Source organism: Sebastes umbrosus, chromosome 10 (genome assembly GCF_015220745.1).
Source record: "Sebastes umbrosus isolate fSebUmb1 chromosome 10, fSebUmb1.pri, whole genome shotgun sequence".
NCBI classification, from domain to species: domain Eukaryota; kingdom Metazoa; phylum Chordata; class Actinopteri; order Perciformes; family Sebastidae; genus Sebastes; species Sebastes umbrosus.
This window is the reverse complement of record NC_051278.1, coordinates 16,211,840-16,234,683: the sequence shown is the minus strand read 5'-3', so window position 1 is coordinate 16,234,683 and position 22,844 is coordinate 16,211,840. Positions and strand designations below refer to the sequence as shown.

Sequence of the window (22,844 nt, the reverse complement as noted above, 5' to 3'; positions counted from 1 at the left end):
TTTTTTCCTTTATTTTAATTGTTTCCCTTTATTTTAAACTGACTTCAGCTCGGTATTTTTATTCTGCTCATCATAAAAACCTACTGGCTCTTTTTTTTTTTTAACAGGGTGCTCATTTCTGCATACCAGGAAACAGAATTCTTTGCAACCTTGCCAGCCGGTCATGTCTGGGTCATTTAAAGAACTCTTGTCAATAGTACGCTTAACTCTTGATATACAATGCTAATATGCCAAAACTGTGTTCTTAGCCTATAACCTGCAGATTGCATATATTAATACTGCTGACCATTTTCCAAATGACAGCCTATAATAAATCTCTCGATAAATTTGTCCATTTCACTACAGTAGGAAAACCAATTTGAGGATTAAAATGTTGCCACGTAAGGGATAATGTACAGCGAACCAGTCATTGTTGTCAAATAAACCCCGAAAGAGATGGATCTTACATCGCCCTGAAGGGGTTTATTTCACTACAATGACCCGCTAGCTGTACATTATCCCGCTTACTACACAGCTACTTACTTAAGAAATCAAGAATTTTACACAAAAACGGTCCGCCATAGTCCGAGATCAGAACGGCGCCCATAGCAACGGTCTGCCATAAAGAAATAACAGACCGTGGAATGCCGTGATTGACCAAAGCCGTGTAATAAAGATAAGTAATGTACACCAGTGAACATTTTTTTTAAAAATGGCTTAGTAATGTAGCACATTAGTTGTTTCTGAGAAGTATAACAAAGGAAAAATACTTTTAGCCCAAGTTGCACAGATGATATACTTTAAGCCCCTTTGAAAAAGTGAAATAATATGCAGACAAAGGCTTGTAGGTTTAAGATTAAACAAACTATCTAAAAGGTTACAGTGTCTACTTTCTATCACTTCTAATGTACTGCAGCCTAAGTGCACATTTAAAAATGTTGACAAATCAAACTTGTTACTGGAAATATTCAGTTTATAAAGTCTGATCAAGTTCAGTTACAAAGTTTACAGACTGCAGACATGAATCAACCACCCATCAACAATCAGCATGTTTCATGTACCAGCTGTATCCCTCATTAAAATGTGGTGCGTCTTTGCCACCTGCATATTATATAACAGTTGAACTAAAATAATATCTAGCATCCCCTGCATAACAACTTATGTACCAGACATTTTCACCCCTTGAACCAAATAAATGTGCACATAATGTATGTTTTGCAATATTTAAAAAAAAAAAAAAATGTTTAATGAGATATCCCTTATGGACTGCAATGATTGCTTATCTTGCTTGGAGAGCCACTTCCTGATCTTTAAATGTAGAGACCAAGTCCTTGGCAGAAACTCACACATCATGAGCCATCAGTGTAAACACAACACATATTAATGTGACGTATGAAGTAGTTGAGGCTTTTGGATTAAGAGTGGAAATGAGAAGCTTATCAGCACTTTTCCCTCATGGCAGACACCTGGCTTTACTGGTGCACTTAGCATCCCAGTGGTTTGAGGTTCTGGTATTCATCAGACTGTACTGTCCAGCTAATGTCTGCTGTATAGCTCAACAATGCCGCAGTAAATTACTAGGTTATTGCACAACAACCTGGTCAGATAGAGTGCACAAGAAGCACAGAGAACGCAGATCCCACAGCCAATCCCAGAGTGAGGAAGAAGGACATGACCACTCCCGTGGCCTCTGCCAGCTCTCGAGGTACGACCTTAGGGCCATAGATCATTGGCAGAGTTCCTAGGTAGCCATTGGTGAGGCCTAGCAGGCAGTTAAAGACCACAGGGTACACGTCATGGTTGAAAAGCACAGTTTTGAGGTGGAACCTTGGCTGGTAGTTACAGAACATGAGAAGTGGCACCATGACAGAGCGACACAGCACCAGTACCGGCAGGACTCGGCTGGTGGGACCGGGGACCTGCAGCCAGGCTGTGGCCTGCCTGCCGCAGAAGTCTGCAACGTTGTACAGGAGGAAACTGGTGAGGGGCACGAAGTACGTGGTTGTCCAGGGGCTGCCGCTGTCTTTGTCGACGGACTGGATTCCCGAGGACACCGCAGGGAACATCATGATAGAGATAGTGAAGACGAAGAAGACGCTCAGGCCGAGCACCCACGTCTTCCTGAGGATAGCCTTCAGCGGTGGAACGGATCCTCTGCTCCCTGTGCCTGCTGCTGCTTCCCCCTCGCTCATCCCTCCTGAGCTGGTGCACGCTGCTGCCTCCATGTAGTACCTAGAGAGAAGCAGAGGGCAGCATGTAACTAGTATATCTAAAATCTCTAAAAATCCATCACTCCTAAAATCTCTGATAAGATGTGCTGAACCTGTACCCTAAACACTAGTTTTATCATTAGATTGTCATAATGCTGTCTTCAAGGCCAGGTTAAAGGATAACTTCTGACCAGACCGACCAGATCAAGCGAAAGGTAAGGAACAACGTTATATTTCTCTGTACGAGTCCTTTCAATAATGCTGTCATAATGTCTTAAAAAGCAGCATCAAATAAACACTAAAATAATGACTTGTTTATTACAGGCATTGTTATTGACCTGACACAGTAGCTGCAACTTTAAAATGCATAAAAATAACTGGAATAGGTAAAATTATTTATTACAATTATCATTAAGTAATTTAATCCCACTCTGTGTGGTTTGTTTTTGGCACCATCTGGTGGTGGTATGAGGAATGACACTGTAGCAGATAATAATGCACACTGCTAAACTATCTGTAATCCATAGTATATCCAGAGACTCAGATGAAAGTCCATTTTACAGGACAAGGGAAGGTGTTATCATCGCCTACATTTGCAAATTAAAATACAGGCTTGATCGGTAGTGTATGTATCCGTGTGGGAACCAGAATAGCTTTGGCTGCTACTAACCTTGAATATGCCAGCTTGGGCAGCAGCAGATATATGATGATGCAGAGCAGGATGAAGACGTCGGCTGTCAGGAAATACACTAGAGCGCTGTCTGTCACGTCCTTCGCCACTGACAGGTCCACTATTGATGCTATTGCACTCAACGTGCCTCCCATGGCCTGACCTGAGACGAGAAAGGACGTTATTAAAGGATGTTAGTAATCAAACCCATTAATAAATTGAAAAATACAGTACATCTATGTCACTATACTGGTCTTACATAATACAAATATAGAAGGCAATGCTGTGAACTTCTATTTAAGGCATTAGAGATCTAAAGTATTCTTTAGCGACATCAGCGTTTGTTCATTAATATGCAAATATATGCAACAAGGTGCTCCAAAACAAGGTTTCTATTGTGTGTTCTATCTTGTGTTCACCAGATTGCCCACACACAAACAGACAGACAGACAGACAGATACCACCACCGCACATGGTGTGTGGGACATAATGATGGCAAGACAAATTATCTAATCAGTAAACCCTTAATGTAGCTGCTAAATATATTAATTAAAATAATAAAAAAATAAATACTTTATGGTTTCAAGACATTTGAACAATGGTACTGTATAAATGCAGAAAGGACAATATGACGATATACATCGTCAAAATGATATAAAAATGTCTACCATATATATTTTTCTATAGTGATATAGGACTAAGTCTATATTTATATATCTTCTTTGCTATAATTTCATTTAAAACATTTATGTTCATTTTGCACTCAAGTTCTTAAAATCAGAAATTTTGTCTGAACTTGGCCATATCACCCGGCCCTACCTGAATGAGGACTGTACCTGATATAAGAGCCTGAGAAATCCTCATGGGGAAATGCCCACTGATGCCAAACATGCTGCCAGTGAAGAGGTTCGAGGCTCCGCTGATGACAGCCACACTGGCCAGCGTGCCAAAAAAGAACGCCGTCGTGTAGTCTGTCGTGTCCACCTTCACCAGCACCGTGGTCCCCACAAACACAAAGAGGATCACGAAAAGAGACGACAGGATCCGCACGTTTGAAGACACCCTACCAACGCCGCACACACACAGAGATGTACCGGGATTAGGCGGGAGTTTATCAAAGATCAGTGGATCAACATAAACACAAAAAGCATGTTTGGTGCTGTTGGACAAATGTGAGACAGTGAGCTATTAATTATCCACAGAAATAATATAAAATGTATTCTGCTGTAGAGATGCTGTTCAAAATAACAATCTATGAGGGCCCTAGTTAGGACAAATTGTCAACATCCAAACACCCAGAGACCAAGAAAAACATCTGAGAGGAATGTGCTGTGTGTCTATGTATGTTTGTGTGTGTGGGGGGAATTAACCTGTTAACTAGGACATAGTTGAGTATCAGACACAGCACAGAGGGCACCGAGGAGGCAACGGACAGATAGCTTTCGAAGTAGACCTGTAAATAGTTACAGAAAAGACAAAGGATTTGAATTTGCTCACATGATGTCTCATAAAATAAGAGGAAGTGAAAGCAGAGGAGAGAAATATTAAAATCAATACTTCCTCATCATTGCTTTTGTTTTGAAGTCAAATAAAATCAAACATTAATTTCAGAATAGCAGAAATCTATACAACTCATCCATTCTTGAAACAAATAAATAAATTGGAAGCAGATCTACCCGACCACCCCGACTCTACCTTCAACTTTAGTTGCCCTCAACGAGCCTTTAAGCATTTCTAATTGTATAATTGTGTTGCAATGGATTTCTGTCACATGTGAAAAGAAAACTCAGTCCTCATGTCTGTCACAGGACTGTGACTGTTCTAAGAAAAGCATGCGGAATTGCACAAATGTGCATCTTCCTGTATGCACACATGCACAATGAACATAGCAGTTGTATTCAGAATCCCTCTCACTCACGCTGAGGTTTGAACTTTGCTCCTCATTGCTGCTGTTGTTGTTACTCAGTTTGTAGTACCAGTAGAGTTTGGCTGTTACGAAGAAGTTCCAGGGCAGCAGGGAGCCGATGCCCATCAGAAAGAAGATGATATACACCAAACAGTAAGAGTCCTGTGGACTGTAGCGCATGGCCAGAGGCATGGAGGAATGTTTGGGGAGGAGTGACTCAGTGAGACCCTGGTCCTCGCTCTCCTCGTCCTCAGATTCATGGTGGTTGCCAAGAGCAGTCGGAACATAGGCGGAATTGAGACTGGAATGAATCGGCTCAGTGCCGTCCATTTTCACAGACACAATTTAGGATACTCACAAATTGAAGACGAGAGAGAAAAGGGAAGGTTGTGGTAGTGAAAGAACACTAAGACAGGAAGTGTTAAAGCTGTGAAGGAGAAGAAGAAATAAAAACGAGTTAACACAAATCACTGCGAAATAAAAATGTTATTACAATAAGTAGGTTTGGATGATGCTTACATTTACTTGGGCTTGTCCATAAAGTAAAAGACACACTGCTTGTTGTGAAGCCATAGTCTGGAGAGATCTCTGTCCTGTAGCTGGTAGAGATCAGTTCAGTTGTCCAGATCCTGTGATGCTGTAATGCAAGGAGTCACTTTTAACCCTGAGGATTATCATTCAATTCTGGACATATTGATAGGTTATCTTCCAAAATGTGTCCCTTTATAGATACACATGTACACACATTATCATGATTCAGATGGTGTGGAATGTGATCTGAACACATTGTCCTATTCTCTCTGTGCCAACGCTGCAACAACAATATTATTGAGGGCGCTGGAATCATTACTATTTGGCAGCAGTGTGTGGATGTGAACCCACGGCTCTCCCACAGCAGGAATCTGTCCTGGACTTACATAACTGGAGTCAGGGCCGGGCAACTCCCACATACAGGGGGATTCTTCAAATGCTCCATCACATTAAAGGTCCCATATCATGCTCATTTTCAGGTTTATACTTGTATTTTGTGTTTCTACTAGAACATGTTTACATGCTGTAATGTTAAAAAAAAACTTTATTTTCCTCATACTGTCTGCCTGAATATGCCTGTATTCACCCTCCATCTGAAACGCTCCGTTTTAGCGCAAACATTGTTTGTGATTGTATGCAGCCCGTTTTGCTTCATTTGATTGTACACTTGACAATAAACGGCCATTTTACGCCTGACTACATTGGCTTATGTTTCTTCCCTTATCCCTAGACTTTACTGGCACGTAACATATAGTATGTTGAAAAAAAATCATAGTATAGTGTGTCGAAAGAAATTTAAAAAGTCACAGTATAGTTTGTTGAAAAAAAGTCATAGTATAGTATGCCAAAAAAAAAGAAAAAAGTAGTAATATACGATGTCGACAAAATAGTATGTATAAATATAAATATTTAAAGTATAAATATACTAATAATAATATGTCAATAAATTTCGTGAAAAAAAAGTCATAGTATATTTTGTCGAAACATTTCATGAAAAAAAAGTCATAGTATAGTATGTGGAAAACTTTCACGAGAAAAAATAATAGTATAGTATTTCGAAAACGTTTGTGGAAAAAGTCATAGTATAGCGTGTCGAAAAATGTAATGAAAAAAATTATAGTATAGTATATCGAAAAAGTTTTGGGAAAAAAGACAGTATAGCATGTCAAAAAATGTCATGAAAAAGTCAGTATATATAATATGTCGAAAAATTGAATGAAAGGGTTACAACTATGTTGAAAAAAGTCATAGTATATAATGTCGAAAAATTTCACGGAAAAAAGTCAGTATATATAGCATGTCGAAAAAGTTTGTGAAAAAGTGAGTATATATAGCATGTCGAAAAAGTTTGTGAAAAAGTCAGTATAAATAGCATGTCGAAAAACACAATTTAGGATACTCACAAATTGAAGACAAGAGAGAAAAGGGAAGGTTGTGGTAGTGAAAGAACACTAAGACAGGAAGTGTTAAAGCTGTGAAGGAGAAGAAGAAATAAAAACGAGTTAACACAAATCACTGCGAAATAAAAATGTTATTACAATAAGTAGGTTTGGATGATGCTTACATTTACTTGGGCTTGTCCGTAAAGTAAAAGACACACTGCTTGTTGTGAAGCCGTAGTCTGGAGAGATCTCTGTCCTGTAGCTGGTAGAGATCAGTTCAGTTGTCCAGATCCTGTGATGCTGTAATGCAAGGAGTCACTTTTAACCCTGAGGATTATCATTCAATTCTGGACATATTGATAGGTTATCTTCCAAAATGTGTGTCCCTTTATAGATACACATGTACACACATTATCATGATTCAGACGGTGTGGAATGTGACCTGAACACATTGTCTTATTCTCTCTGTGCCAACGCTGCAACAACAATATTATTGAGGGCGCTGGAATCATTACTATTTGGCAGCAGTGTGTGGATGTGAACCCACGGCTCTCCCACAGCAGGAATCTGTCCTGGACTTACATAACTGGAGTCAGGGCCGGGCAACTCCCACATACAGGGGGATTCTTCAAATGCTCCATCACATTAAAGGTCCCATATCATGCTCATTTTCAGGTTTATACTTGTATTTTGTGTTTCTACTAGAACATGTTTACATGCTGTAATGTTAAAAAAAAAACTTTATTTTCCTCATAATGTCTGCCTGAATATGCCTGTATTCACCCTCCATCTGAAACGCTCCGTTTTAGCTGAACAGAATTGCGTTGCTAGGCAACAGCTTGGGTCCATGTGTACTTCCTGTCAGCTGATGTCATTCACATACACTGCAACCAGTAATAAACTGGGACACATTTAAAATGTTTACATTTAAAGTTGTATCAAGGGTCTAAATATTGAATATTCGTGACATCACGAATGGGCAAAAATCCCGACATGCTTGTTTCAAATGCAGAGTTTCTGAATATGGGCTGTGTGTGTTTCTCTGTGGATTGAGTGTTTCGATACTTTCACAGTATTTATATATGACTTAAGCCTGCTTTATAATAAAAAAAACATGAGTCTCACTTTTTTTTTTATTATATGGGACCTTTAAGTAATTCAGCATTTACCACACCATATTTCCTAAGGCATTGTGATTTTACTGGACTTTCAGCTAGTTTCATCTCAAACTTGCCACATGTTCTGCAAACTATAACCTCACATGTACAAAAATAAGTAGTGAATGATTCATGCAAGAACAGTCATGGTAGAATGGATTAAAGAATCAGAGAGATGTGGTCTCTGATGCTATTTTTTGTGCCACTGACAGAGACTATATCACCAGCACCATTTGCTTGCACAATATAAGGTTATTACTTTAAACCATTTAAGGAGATTTAAGGAAGGCTGACATGACAGAACAAAGCTGACCTTGCATCCTAAAAGCTGCCACTAATGAGGAACCGGTTTTCACATGATGCTTACACAGGGGAAAAAAAAAGCAAATACAGTTAAAGCAGTTAAATTCAAAGCTTAAACCTCAGGCTACTGCAGACAGCTGTTTATATTCAATATATAACTATTATATATGAACATAACTACATTATTCTGCTCATTCTGCCAAGGGCTTCGTTGTTAATGTCTTCAGATGAGTCATCATGTCAAGTTGTGTTTGTTTAGTGTGCACACTGCTGTAAACACTCACACTAGCTCAGAGACTAGATCTTATTTTATAGTTAGTTATCCAGCTCGACTCGACTGCTTAGATAACATATAAACATATAAACATACCTCACTGTCGGAGAGTCCCTGGCTGCTGCTTCTGTCTCTTTTACAAGTGTTACACTGACACACAAATCATGACAATAATCCATTTCACAGCACAGCTTCGTTTCTGGTCAGCTGACCAGCAACAGACTCTCAGCAGCAACAACAACAATGAGACTTCCGGCACGAATCCTTCAGAGTAAAAGCGTTATCTACACAAATCTAACCCAGACTGACTCAGAAACATATATTTTACCCAATAACAACAATAAATACTCATTGTAGCCCGAAGTATTTTTTTAAATCAATATTAAAATCGTAAAACTAAAAAGTAAGCCAACGCACATACCGGAAGTCTTATTCTTTTCCGGTTCTAAAATAAAAGCACGTGTTTACAATTTAACTCGACTGGGCTAACCACAGATGACCTACTATAATATGACTTTTTTGACATAATATTCTATGACTATTTTATTTTTTTCACCATACTATACTGTGACTTTTTCTGAAATACTATACTTTGACTTTTCAAAATATTTTTGACATACTGTACTATGACTTTTTTTTTTAAATTTTTTCAACGTACTATACTATAACTTTTTTTCGACAAGCTATACTATGACCTTTTTCATTTTTCTACATATTATCCTATTGCTTTTTTCGACATACTATACTAGGACCTTTTTTAATTTTTTAGACATACTATACTGTGACTTTTTTCGTCATACTATACTATAACTTTTTTTATTTTTTCGACACATTATCCTATTGCTTTTTTCGACATACTATACTATGACTATTTTTTTCGAAACACTATAATATGACTTTTTTTCGACGTACTATACAATGACTTTTTTAAAAAAAATTTCGACATACTATAATATCACTTTTTTATGACTGTTCTCAATATACTATAATATTACTTTTTTGACATACTGTACTATGACTTTTTGACATATTATACTATGACTTTTTTGACATACTATACTATGACTTTTTTCCACATACTATACTAGAACTTTTTAATTTTTTTCACCATACTATACTGTGACTTTTTTCCAAAATACTATACTTTGACTTTTCAAAATATATTTGACATACTGTAATATGACTTTTTTTCAATATACTGTACTATAACTTTTTAAAATTGTTTTGACATACAATACTATGAGTTTTTTTCGACATATTATACTATGACTTTTTAATATTTTTGACATGTTATCCTATTACTTTTTTCGACATACTATACTATGACTTTTTTTTACATACTATACTATGACTTTTCTTGACATACTATACAATGACTTATTTTTTCGACATACATATACATTTTTTATAGTATAATATGTCGAAAGAAATCATGGTATAGAATGTCAAATTAATTTTAAAAAATCATAGTATGTCGAAAAAATAAAAGTCATAGCATACTATGTAAAAAAAAGTCATGGTATAGTATGTAAAAAAAAGTCAGTAAAGTATGTCGAAAAAAAATAAAAACAAAGTCATAGTATAGTACGTTGAAAAAAAGTCATAGTATAGTATGTCGAAAAATATAATGTAGTCATAGTATAATATAGTATGTCGAAAAAAATCAAATTATAGCATGTCAAAAAATAAAAAAAGCCATAGTATAGTATGTAAAAAAGAAAAGAAAAAAGTCACAGTATAGTATGTCGAAAAAAGTCATAGCATAGTAAGTCGAAAAAAGTTTTAAAAAGTCATATTACAGTATGTCAAAAATATTTTAAAAAGTGAAAATATAGTATTTCAGAAAAAAGTCACAGTATAGTATGTTGAAAAAAATAAAAAAGTCATAGTATTGTATGTCAAAAATAGTCATAGAATATTATGTCAAAAAAGTAATATCATAGTATGTCGAAAAAAATTCATAGTATAGTATACCAAAACAAATAAAAAGTCATATTATAGTATGTCGAAAAAAAAGTCTTATTATAGCCTCTTGAAAAAATAAAAGTCATAGTACAGTATGTAAAAAAAAAGTCAGTGTAGTATGTCGAAAAAAATAAAAACAAAGTCATAGTACAGTATGTCGAAAAAAGTTATAGTATGTCGAAAAATATAATATAGTCATAGTATAGTATGTCAAAAAAAAAGTCAAAGTACAGTATGTTGAAAAAAAGTCATAGTAAAGTATGTCGAAAAAAAAAAAAAATTCACAGTATAGTGTTAAGGGTTCTGAGATTTATGACTTATTAGTGTGGTAATCCGATGAGAGGGTCGTACTGTAAACGACAGAGGATGTCGTATCCTGTACAGATATTAAAGCCCCCTGAGGCAAATTTGTGATTTGTGATTTTGGGCTATACAAATAAAATTGTCTTGACTTGACTAGCTCTCCAGTATCTTTGAATAGATATGCAGGTCTCCAAGCTGCTGGGGCTGGTCCGCTTTGCTGGGATTTCCAGGATGATGATTGGTGCGGCGTCCCTGCAGCGTTTGCCTCCCCCGTGTGACGTCACCGCTGCTGTCCACCACTCCGTGGACGGGCGGAAACGATTTGAAATGGATAAAAGAGGCCCGGAGTTCAACTCGTTGCTTCTTCATTCTAGTGTGATTCTGTGAAAAATGAACTAACTAACTTGATTGTATTGTGTACCTTGTGTGTTATTAGTTAATAAGTATAGAATCATTTGTTATTTGGTTGGGACTCGGCTAGGGATTAGTTTAATTTAGAACACATTTTACTGTGCTTTTTTGGTTGATCATTTTCCTCTGTTTAGAAACACTAGGTAAAGGGGTGGCTGCCTTTAGTGTGTTTTATTTGATTAGCTTGAGAATAGTTACAATAAAGTTATATTTCTTATTAATATCTAGTTCTTTGCCAGCACAGCTGTGATTTTAGGGTCTAGTTTGTAGCTGTTTTGTTTTATTTGTTTATTTCGGCGCCATCTGAAGCCCGATCTGTTTTTTTTTTTATATACATCAACACACTTGTGTTCACTTTTGTTTGCTGCAACATTGTTTGTGATTGTATGCAGCCCGTTTTGCTTCATTTGATTGTACACTTGACAATAAACGGCCATTTTACGCCTGACTACATTGGCTTATGTTTCTTCCCTTATCCCTAGACTTTACTGGCACGTAACATATAGTATGTCGAAAAAAAAATCATAGTATAGTGTGTCGAAAAAAATTAAAAAAGTCACAGTATAGTTTGTCGAAAAAAAGTCATAATATAGTATGCCAAAAAAAAAGAAAAAAGTAGTAGTATAGTATGTCGACAAAATAAGAAAAAGTCATAGTAAAGTATGTCAATAAATTTCGTGAAAAAAAAGTCAGTATATTTTGTCGAAAACTTTCACGAAAAAAAGTCATAGTATAGTATGTCGAAAAATTTTATGAAAAAAATCATAATATAGTATATCGAAAAAGTTTTGGGAAAAAACACATAGTATAGCATGTCAAAAAATTTCATGAAAAAGTCAGTATATATAATATGTCGAAAAAGTTTGTGAAAAAAAGTCATAGAAGAGTATGTTGAAAAAAAGTCATAGTATATAATGTCGAAAAATCTCACGAGAAAAAAGTCATAGTATAGTATGTCGAAAAATTTCTCGGAAAAAGGTCAGTATATATAGCATGTTGAAAAAGTTTATGAAAAAGTCATAGTATAGCATGTCGAAAAATTTTATGAAAAGTCAGTTTATATAGTATGTCGAAAAAGTTTTTTTAAAAAGAAGTCATAGTATATTATGTCGAAAAATTTCACAAAAAAAGTCATAGTATAGTATGTCGAAAAATTTAATGAAAAAAGTCATAGTATAGTATGTCAAAAAATTTCACGGAAAAAAAGGCATAGTACAGTATGTCGAAAAAAATTGTGAAAAAAAGTCAGTTTAGTATGTCGAAAAAATAAAAGTCATAGTATAGCATGTCGGTATATTTGTTAATAGGTAATGTATACCATCCAACAATTTAACCTTGATATTGTTTTTTTGTGTGGCACTAACAATAGTCATAGACATATTGTGTATTTTGGCACACTGGAATATAAAAGTTTTTTTTTAAAATTGTGTGTTTAAATTGTGTGTACTGGCTTTCTTTATATTTATATATTATATTTAATATATTATATATTATATATTATATTTTATATATTATATATTATATATATATATATATTTTTGGGCAGTTTAAAAACAATAGGATGGCAATGCCAACCGTGCCCTTTATTATACCCAACCCACCCTTTTTTGCGTGACAGTACATAGTAATATATAAATAGAAAAAGAAGAAGAAAATAAATGTGTGTGCTGGCTTTTGTTGAGAAGTGTAGGTTACTCACCATATCTACCAATAGAGGGCACCATAGGACAGCATATCCAATTGCGATAGTAGTGGTATTGCACCTCTCTGGACTGTGAAAACAATTACATTACCTGTAGTAATGAAAAAGTAGAAAAAAGACTAAAAGTCATCTACAATCAAACACCAGGTGGTTTTGTGTCTTTGACTGAGTCAAAACCTGCAGACACTTTGCTTTCCGTGACACATGAGTGAACACCACTGAACTAAACTAATCATTACCAGATGAATCACTGTCTGAACGTGGAGGTTATCCAGCTCACGGCTGCTAAACTGCTATTTTCCCCTGGCAACAACAGATCTAATTGTTCAGGAACAATCTGCACAAATAATACACTCCAAAATGTTAAACTTGTCTTTCCTCTATGAGCCTAAAATCAAATACATCCTCCATGTACTACTCTGCAGGTTATAATGTTAAGCCTTGATTAGATATGTGTGTTTTCACGAAAGGCTTCCATAGCATTGTGATGTATGTCTCAATGCATATGGTGACATTTACTTTGATTTCTGTTTAGGATGGATTAAAAAATTACTATTATCATTTCATAATGCAGTAGAAGAATATCTGTTGTAAAAGCTGTAAGTCATGTATGTGTGTGCATGTACTGGCATCACATGCAGAATGTTATCAAAATAGTTTTTACACGCCTTCAAAATAATACTATTCTCACTGCCAATGTATTCCCTAAAAAGTAACAACATCTTGTGTAGAGGTGGGTTGAAGCTGCAGTCACCTTTTATACTGTATTATGACTGTCCTCAATCAATTAGCAGTGCATCTAATGAAACAGGTGCAAAGTGTTGCCTGCCATTAAGAGCATACTGCAGTGCACTCTCACTACAGATGACTCACCAGGATATTTGTTCTCAATGGATGAGTCTAATCTGACAAATCCCCACACATCCTGCACTCGTAAAAAAAAACAAAAAACGTAGGTTAGACTGCCCGATCTAAGCGCATAGAGTCAATCCTTAAAGGACACTATTAGTGTCTCTAAAACCTTGTTAATTTGAAGGCTGGATAGCCTGCCAGTTAAAAGCTTTCAAAGCTAAATGGACCTAAAGGGAATTTTCCAATGAGGTGTGAGGGAAAGAGGAGCAGGTTCAGAAGCTCTGTATTTTTTATGAAAAATGGATGGAAATTATAAAAACACAGACGCCATTTAAAAGTTATTTTGCCGGCCAAGGTGCTCCAAAGAAGCCTTCACGCTCACATTCACACCTACGGGCAATTTAGAGTCAACAATTAACCTAACCTACATGTCTTTTGAGTGTGGAAGGAAACCGGAGAACCCGGAGAAAACCCACACTAACATGGGGAGAACATGCAAACTCCACACAGAAGGGCCCTAAGCCGGGGTTTGAACCTGCGACCCTCTTGCTGTGAGGCGACAGTGCACCACCGTGCAGCCCGTTTTTGCAATAACACATTTTAATTAAATGACAACAAAACACACTATTGTTAAACTAAGAAATATAATTTATTGCATAAAAATTATATTTAGTTACAGGTAAGAAGGCTAGACGTTTATTTACAATTGATACTTTACAGAGATAAAATAATGTCACTGACTTTCGTTTTTTTGTAAAAATGTCTGACTTCTTGAACAAAGGCTAAATCTTTCTCTTTGATGAGAGCACGGAGGAATCCAGTCCAGCTCCAGCATAAATTATCCAGAGCTATGGCCAAAGATCCAACAGATTTTCAAGAAATATGGACGAATAAACACTGTAGTCTACAGCTAGCCAGTCTCTGTAACAAGATTTGAGGAAAGAAAATAGTCCTGCAGTGTTCAGGGATCCAAAGTTCTGAACGGGTCGTGTTCAGATATTTCCTCACGGGCAAAGACCTGCAGGGCACGAGTTCATGATATTAGTCACAACTTGATTTGTAGCCATTGCACCATACTTTGTTTTCCCAGATGGGCTTTTTCTATAGTAGCTTCCTTGTTCAGTGATCCAATCCTTCCGATCCAGATGAAGAATTCCCACACATACCACCATAACCAAAAATGTTAAACCACTCTTAAACCACTTTAGGATACAAAATCAAAACCCTGTCAATGCCCTGATCTGAAAAAATAGAATTACTCTTCCAGGAAACAAAAGAAGTCAAAATGCTTCGCTTTTCTTTTGTACTTGCATAGCACTTACAAAGAGAAATGACAGATCTGAAGCGTGTGCACACACTGTACGTGCACACCCACCTGCCCACACATACCCTCACACTCACACTCACACATACGCACTTGTGTTTTCAGTTCATTCACACAAAACAGTGACATGACTCACTGCTGTAGAGGGGGGATACTGCCTGTGTTTTGGTTTCTGTGGTTTTCAATGATACAAACACTTTTTTTGCTTTGAGGGAGAAAAAGACTCGATAACACACAGAACTTAAGTACTGACAAAGATGAAAGCATTTCAATTCCCGTCTAACAATAACTGACAGAACAATATTGATAATGCAAAAAGCTTGAGGACCCTGACCACAAAGCAGGTGGCATAGTGAAACGGTTAACAATATGTTATCAAATTGAGATATATAATGAGTTACGGGGCAACAGATTGACAGATGGACACATAGATAAGTGGTGGACAGAGAATAGATTGAAATACGGTTAGTGTTGAGGTAAATTTTATGGTCCCGTGCTGCCTAGTTGATTCAAGGAAAGGCTAATCTATTCTGTAATATTCATCTCTGAACAATGAAAACTGTCCAGCAAAGCAAAAATGCCTATGGAATACAGCATACAGTAAATTCACCTGGACATCTGACCGCCTCTAATCATCTTTTACGGATTACATGTTGAATAGATGCACTGTTTTAAAAATAACAAAATACATTTTGTTATTCACAACTGAGACATCCACTGTGCACCTAACTCTCCCATTTGGCCTGCTCTACTAGAATCAAAAATAAAACAGCCTAATCAAGCACAGATGATAGAAACAGCTTCTATATGATCATAACAGCAATGAGAATGAAAAAAAAACAAACGATCCACAAATATGGATAATAACTTAAAGAGCGTTCCCCAAAGGAAACTTTTAGATGACCAGAAAGCTCTCCTCCAGCGTATACTCCACAGATCGGAGGAGTGTGGCAGAGCGATAGAGGAATGCGAGGTGAGATGAAAGAGAAGCACCCCTGTGTGTAGGAATGATATGCCAAGGCTTTGAGGCATTTGTTGGTACAATATAAAGAGTCAGTCGGTTTTGTTATCTGCCAATTCTTAAACGATCTTCACAATTCTCCCCCCTACCACGAAGAGGAGGCAGCTTTTTTTTTTCCATCCCAAAGCGACATGCTCAAACCCGCAAACCTTGAGGCTTCGGACCTCATGTGATTTGTCGAAGCAGTTAGACACCCTAGCCTATCTGATTCAGAGCCGGTTAATGACCAGTTTGCCCGTGCTACTGTGTGTGTGTGTGTGTGTGTGTGTTGGAGTGTGTCTGTAGCCTGAGGAGGTTTTAGACAGGTCGGCGCTGTCTGTCAGTCACTGCACACACAGAATGACAATGGAGAAAACAAAAGCCCCTGCCATGAGGTGAGATGGTGTTAAATCATGCACTTTCATGCTGCTACTGAAACATGGATAATCCCGTGTTAGCGTTTGTCTGGTTGTGTTATTGTGCGTGCTTTAGTGTGTTGAATATATGATTTTTTTTTTGTTTGTCCCAAAGCTTATATACAAGAATAGTGTCATTTTCAATCTTTGAAGGACAGTCAGCACCACATATGACAGATGACTTTACACCCATTTTACGCCTTTGTACCCTTAAAATTGGATTCACATCTTGCAGATGCAACATTGCTTAGGAGAATTCAAGATGGATCAGATTAGCAGTTATCATGGGAGTGGGTAATGGTGGGTTTGTAGCTACAGTGGCTGATCAGGGGTCAGTGAGAAAGAAGAAGTTGAGGCAGAGGTAATACAGTGCATGTGAAGGGACCAAAATGCTCTGTGGGCTTATGATTTGTGCATATTCATAGGCAGGTATTCTTATTTTCATCACGGTGGTGAAAAAAAAAAGTCTTGCTTCCTTTCTCGTTCCTTGACCAATCAACAATCCCCATCTGTTGTCATGACAACTAGCACCTCACTTTTGCCCATTTCTTCCAGCGCGGTCGCCAGAGAGACCAGGTCTGCGTCAGCTTGGTGACAAGCTTCCCATAAGTCCAGTAGAACACCTGTTGGGCTGGGCTTTGTTGCAAAGTAGTTCAAGTACCTGAGGGGAAGAAAGATGACGCAAGTTGTAAGAAGAGTAAATGAAGCACTCCAATATTGATTAGCAACATTTCTCTAAGTTATTAATACTGTATGTTGCAAACACTGCTGGCAACCACTTTATTTTAACAATCAAATATTGATACACAAGTAACTACAGTACCATATTTCACAAAGCAGGATTAGCTAGTTAGCAAGATGAAATAGCTTTTGAATTATTTTATTATGGGATGATAACATGCATGGCTAAATCATATTCCTGAACTTAAAGTTGGGGTAGGTAAGCAATATATTTCTGCCATCATTGGGCAAAAATTCCATAATAACCGTTCAGCATATTTTAATTCAAGTAAAAAAAAAACAAAAAAAAAAACAGAATTTGAATATGCAGCCGTCATCCTACAGCTCTCCTCTCTCTGTCTAAGCCCGTCCCACCAGACAAGCATGGGCAAATGCACACGCTTCATACAGCAACCTGTACAAGTACTAGGCGTTCATTTATCCCAACGCTGTTATATAGCTGCAATTCTATGAGATACCGTCCTGTTTTCTTTACAAATGTGTGAGCCTGTAAATCCCTTTGAGATGATATACTGTGTTTCGATTTTTAATTTTAGCAAGCTACAATATCGGCGATGCATCTCAGAGATGGAGAGAAGATGTTGCTAATAGTTCAGCCTTCTGCTAACGTTAGCCGTCACGTCCCAATGACGCCAAAAATATACTGCCTACCCCGGCTTTAATATTCAAGTCAGGTTTTCCAGATTCTAATCAGTACGACCTAGATATGACACAGTGTTCACAGTTGTCTGTCTACATTTTAATTAAAAAAATCATAACCCCATAAATCTAACCTCAGACAGTGAATACCTACATGTCACCTTAGACACAACTCTGAGTTATCACTTGACAGTAGGAACTAGAAACCTGAGTATCAACACTGGACTCGTGCGTGACCAAGCTGCCTTTCACCCATGAACATGTGAGGCATATCTGACCTGTCAAAGCCCAGACTGCGTGCCAGGAGTCTCCAGTCACATCCTCGAGCACTGGGTGCATCCAAACTAGCACAGATCTTCTGGCGGATGGAGTCAGGCAAGCGAAAGGCATAGGGTCCCACTTGAGATGAAGGCAGGCAGGTGCCTCCTGAGGGGAGGGGCGAGTGGGGGGGTAGAGTCTGGATTGACAGAGAAGGTGGGAAACATTGAGACCAACCTCTGTGTGGCTTTCATTACAATTTTATCTGCGTTCGCATTTCTTTTTTTAAAGATTGTTTTTAGGGCTTTTATTGCCATTATTGGAGCAGCGGGAGAATGAGAAGACAAGAGGAATGACACGCAGGAAAGGGCCACAGGTCGGAATGCAAACAGAGTTCGCCCCTGCGTTTGCATTATTTAAGTTGACACCATTACCTCCTGGATATCCGTGTGCAGCTGGAATATCTGTCCCTCCCCTTCCACTTGTCGGACACAGATCTTACAAGTGAGCTGTGACACAGCCAGGCTCCCTCTCTCCAGGCTGAAGGTGCAGTGCAGAGGTCTCTGACTGCCGCTCCAGATGTGATAGAACGGGATCTCCTGTTAACAAAGAGAAATGTTAGAAATAGTGCTGTCAAAGTTAATGCGATAATAACGCAAATTCGTTTTAACGCCAATACTGGCATCATATGGAACTAGAAAACCTAAGGAATCCGTTAGTACCAACCATATCATACTCAAAGGGGTCCCTTGACCTCTGACCTCAAGATATGTGAATGAAAATGGGTTCTATGGGTACCCACGAGTCTACCCTTTACAGAAATGCCCACTTTATGATAATCACATGCAGTTTGGGACAAGTCATAGTCAAGTCAGCACATGGACACACTGACAGCTGTTGTTGCCTGTTGGGGTTCAGTTTGCCATGTTATGATTTGACCATATTTCTTTATGCTAAATGCAGTACCTGTGAGGGTTTCTAGATAATATTGTCATTGTTTTGTGTTGTTAGTTGATTACAATAATAAATATATACATACATTTGCATAAAGCAGCATATTTGCCCACTCCCATGTTGATAAGAGTATTAAATACTTGACAAATCTCCCTTTAAGGTACATTTTGAACAGATAAAAAATGTGCGATTAATTGCAATTAAATATTTGAATCAATTGACATCCAAGTTAGGAACTTAGAAAAGCTGAAAAATCACGGTCTCTACACTGTGATTAAAGTGGCTTTGTCCTGAGCAGCACAATCAGGATGGATCTAGAACACGGTTTCCATTTGAGGAGAGTGCAATATGCTTTATTTTGATATTGGGTGTTTCCACCAACTGGGTCTCCGTGTGTCAGAGGACAATTTATTTCCTCAGCGCACTGTTCATAAATTAGAACCACTATCAGATTTCTTGTTTTTTATTCAGAGAGGGTTCTGACTGCAATCTCGGTGCGACCGCCAAGAGAATGCAGCCGAGGGTTTGGATGTTTACAACAGAAGTGAATAGTCCATTAGCTCTATTTTCTGAGAAAATAGCCGTTCTACTGAAGTGAAATAAAGAATTTGTCATTGCCTATTAGGCTTGAACACTGACTAATTTATCAATAGTTTTATGGATCTACATCATTCAAGCTGCTGCTGATTTGTGCTCTGTAGGCATGAACACGTCCACATCTATAGGCACTATGCATATCAACAGGCTGTTATCTGGTATCTGCTGTACTCTGAGTATCTCACCTGATACTTTGCCAGTAGTTTGCTTCTCCAGTGAGTGTGAGGAATGTCGTGGATGGACAGGCGCAGATTGTGATAGCTGTCTTTGAAGAGCAGTGGCTTGGGATCCTCCAGCAAAACTCCACCCAGACTCCTCTCCAAATCCAGCACCTCCTGCACAGAGGCACAGAGAGGAAGGGCTTAGGGGACACATTGATGAACTCAATTTCATTATGGGTTTATCATTCTAACACATTTCAAACCATGCTTTCAGAAATGCTTAATTAAAAATGTGCGGTGCATTCTCTAAGTTGGTGTCTCCAAATAGAAATGTACGCGAGCTAACAGTTTGAAAGCTGTTTGAACTTTAGCAGCCAGAAATCATGTAATGTGATGCCAGTAAACTGCACACAGCACGCTCATGTTTACTAACCCGGCTGGTGTGTGAACACTTTATACAAAAGGGACCAAGAGAGGGAAAATATCTAACGTCAGCGAGTCCAACTTTCTCTGGATGGAGTGCTCACTTGCTGTTTACTTGGGGGGTTGTATCATGCTGTGCTATTTTGAGTCGTTGTTTCTAGTGGGTGTGGGAGATTCAACGTGACACCAAAGTTTTTTGCGAATAGTGTGTTATAAGTTCTAGCAACTAGGCATGTAATATGCAAATGTGTTACTTGGTGACATCACCACGTTACAGAAGAAAAGCCAGGACTTCAATCAAGGCTTTTCAGGCAGTTCAGGAGCAGTGTTTGTGTGGGGGAGTGTAACTCCCTTTGGCGTGGACTTTGGGTTTTGTAACTTTGCAGATATTTTACAGACACAAAAAACAATATAACACATAAAAAAAAGGAAAAAGCACAAAAGCATAATAGGTCCTCTTTAAAACTCACACTATAAGTATAGTATTGCCAGATTGATTGACACATCAAAGAAATCAAGAAACAGAAAGGCAAGAAGAATTTAAGTAAACGGTAAAGAAGCTGACAAACACGCGAGCAGCACCTTGAGTGCATGTGGAGTGTCGTGGATGCAGTAGATCCGGAGGCTGTAGTCCAGGGAGAGGCAGGGGGCTCGAGGGGCGAACAGTGCCAACTGCAGGCGTTTGCAGGCAGGCTGTGGAGGGCATGATTGGCCCACCATGCCGTATGTTCCCAGCTGCTCCATGAGAACATGACAACACTCCTCCTCCAGCTGCAAGTAGCACGGAGACGACAATGTCTCCTCTCCTACTGTCAACACCTCCTGCAAACACATTGACGTAGGTTTCAATGATGCCACTTTGCCGAATGAGACATCCATTATTTGGTACCAGTCAGAGGCTGCCTCACCTCCCACGCCCCCTGGTGCGTCTGTGTCTTGAGTGTAAGGGTCCAGTCAGGTGTAGGTGTGTCTAGCTGGGCACAGTGGGGCAAAGTGAGAACCACAGGACGATTCAGCAGCATACCGGATGGGCCACAGCTCACCACAGGACTTAGTACAGTCTGACTGCCCTCAGACGGTAGCCTGGAAATGTCACACAGACGGAGAACACCGGGGAGTTATCAACAGTTGCCAAAACATCACATTTCATTTATAAAAGAACATCATGGCCACGACATGGTTTTGTAACACGCTGGTATTGACGTATTTGAAGCAAACTGAATGTCAAACCTCCAGAAAATTGGCAAGAAATGAAACCACTCCAATTTCAGTGTAGAAGTTGAGACAAGTTGATCAATTTTTTTTTTATCCTCAGAAAAAGGGATAGAACTTTTCAAACAAACTTCAAGTGGTTCACAGTAGGCGAGTCGTGCATGGGGAAATTTCTGATTGAGGTGAGAATAAGGTCTGTTCTGCCTTGTGGTTGCGGAGGAGATGAGTGAAAGAGAGGAATGAAGATGAAGGGCACTCACGTCGTTTTGTCCCACTTGTTGATAATGAGGTACATCTCGTAGAACTTCCCCTGGGGGATTGTGCCGGGGGGGACCAGCAGACTCACGCCTAAGGGAGAAGGTGTAATGAATTATCTTGTCTTATGGGTGATTAACTGAATCATTGGTTGTCACAGGGTGCATATGAATTCTGGTTTCATTTGCATGTGAAAAGACAGCTGCAATATATAGTATTACCTGTGTTGGGGATAGTAAGGCGTCCTCCCAGATTACCCAGGGTGGCACTGGTGCTCAGCCCCGGCTCTCTGGAAATCGTGTGGCTGTGGTAATCTCGTTCTCTACCCATAGTACCCACCGACTTCAGGCTGAGGATCTCCCCGTCACCTAAGCCCATGTCCACGGGGAGCTCCATGGAGGAGAGAGTGGAGGCGTTATACACCTTGATTTTGAGACTTGGCAATGGGTCCAGCAAGGGAGAAGTGGTCATGGGGATTTTGTGGGGGCTGTCGTTGACCCCCTGCTGCAGGGAGAAGAGCGGCCCTCGGAAATGCCCCGCTGTGGCTGTCAGATCTGGAGGAGCTGAGGGATGCAGAGGGTGAGGGTTATCTGTGGACAGATGAGAGAAGAGAGGAGCTGGAAACCAGAAATGACACAGGCACGGCTGAGAGTGCTAAAAGTGACGCAAGTGAAATGGATTAATGCTGCTAATTAATATTTGATGGCAGGGACAAAAGAAGGGATACCATGACAAATGCTTAAAATGTAGAAAATGTAAGGCGGTAAAGAACGGAGAATTGACTAAGCGAGAGGAGATAATGGTAATAATTTATGGGATGATATAAATAGCAGTGTGGATAATGAAATGGATTGTGAACACGTGCTTCTATGAAGAAAAGAACAAGAAAAGTTGTGAAAACAAACAGACATGATAAAAAGGGAAATTGTGTGTGCATGTGTAATGAATGGCGTATGTGTGAGTTAGTGTGTGTGTGTGTGTGTGAACCTACCCTGTCTGGGAGGCTTGTAGTTGCCAGGGTGGAAGGTGGCAGTGAGAGCAGACGAAGAATCGGTGATGTCTCCATGGAGATGGCGGCATCTGCGGCGATATGTGAGCACTCCCACGCACAACACCAGTATCACACACAGCAGCAGGGCCCCCACCAGACCAGCATAGACAGCAACACCCATACCTGGGGCCAGCGCTGAAAGAGGGAGAGAAAGGCAGATGGTCAAGA

General features: G+C 38.8%; 2 protein-coding genes across 6 annotated transcripts in view; both read right to left on the bottom strand.

Moving 5' to 3' along the window:
* Positions 1-934: 934 nt before the first annotated feature.
* On the bottom strand, positions 935-8,608 carry slc29a3 (solute carrier family 29 member 3). Of its 2 annotated transcripts, XM_037782337.1 has the most exons (8): positions 8,509-8,608; positions 5,285-5,402; positions 5,124-5,192; positions 4,778-5,014; positions 4,230-4,312; positions 3,696-3,922; positions 2,860-3,022; positions 935-2,211 (listed from the first exon to the last, which is right to left on the bottom strand). In XM_037782337.1, exons 4-8 carry the CDS (start codon positions 4,955-4,957, stop codon positions 1,581-1,583), a joined length of 1,284 nt encoding a protein of 427 aa, XP_037638265.1. In that variant the 5' UTR covers positions 4,958-5,014; positions 5,124-5,192; positions 5,285-5,402; positions 8,509-8,608; the 3' UTR covers positions 935-1,580. The 2 variants fall into 2 exon arrangements, with proteins under 2 accessions (XP_037638265.1, XP_037638264.1); XM_037782336.1 differs by having other exon boundaries at positions 4,778-5,192.
* Positions 8,609-14,275: 5,667 nt separating this feature from the next.
* Positions 14,276-22,844, bottom strand: part of unc5b (unc-5 netrin receptor B) — a 149,951-nt gene continuing 141,382 nt past the window's right edge. For 2 of the 4 annotated variants that reach the window (XM_037782287.1, XM_037782288.1), the window contains 9 exons: positions 22,617-22,811; positions 21,847-22,215; positions 21,631-21,718; positions 21,067-21,241; positions 20,741-20,980; positions 19,760-19,909; positions 18,458-18,622; positions 18,044-18,222; positions 16,297-17,046 (listed from right to left, as the gene is read on the bottom strand). In XM_037782287.1, the coding sequence (XP_037638215.1) occupies positions 16,881-17,046; positions 18,044-18,222; positions 18,458-18,622; positions 19,760-19,909; positions 20,741-20,980; positions 21,067-21,241; positions 21,631-21,718; positions 21,847-22,215; positions 22,617-22,811 (1,727 nt within the window). In that variant the 3' untranslated portion in view covers positions 16,297-16,880. Of the gene's footprint in view, positions 14,664-16,296; positions 17,047-18,043; positions 18,223-18,457; positions 18,623-19,759; positions 19,910-20,740; positions 20,981-21,066; positions 21,242-21,630; positions 21,719-21,846; positions 22,216-22,616; positions 22,812-22,844 lie in introns of those variants that run through there. The other 2 variants (XM_037782289.1, XM_037782290.1) reach the window with 2 other exon arrangements.

Bases quoted from the DNA above. Each gene is read 5' to 3' on its own strand.
- slc29a3 (XM_037782336.1), bottom strand. From the start codon at position 5,095: ATGGACGGCACTGAGCCGATTCATTCCAGTCTCAATTCCGCCTATGTT. The intron at 4,313-4,777 runs GTGAGTGAGAGG...AACTATTTACAG, and splicing joins AGCAAAGTTCAAACCTCAGC to GTCTACTTCGAAAGCTATCT. The intron at 3,923-4,229 runs GTTAATTCCCCC...CGGCGTTGGTAG, and splicing joins AACTATGTCCTAGTTAACAG to GGTGTCTTCAAACGTGCGGA.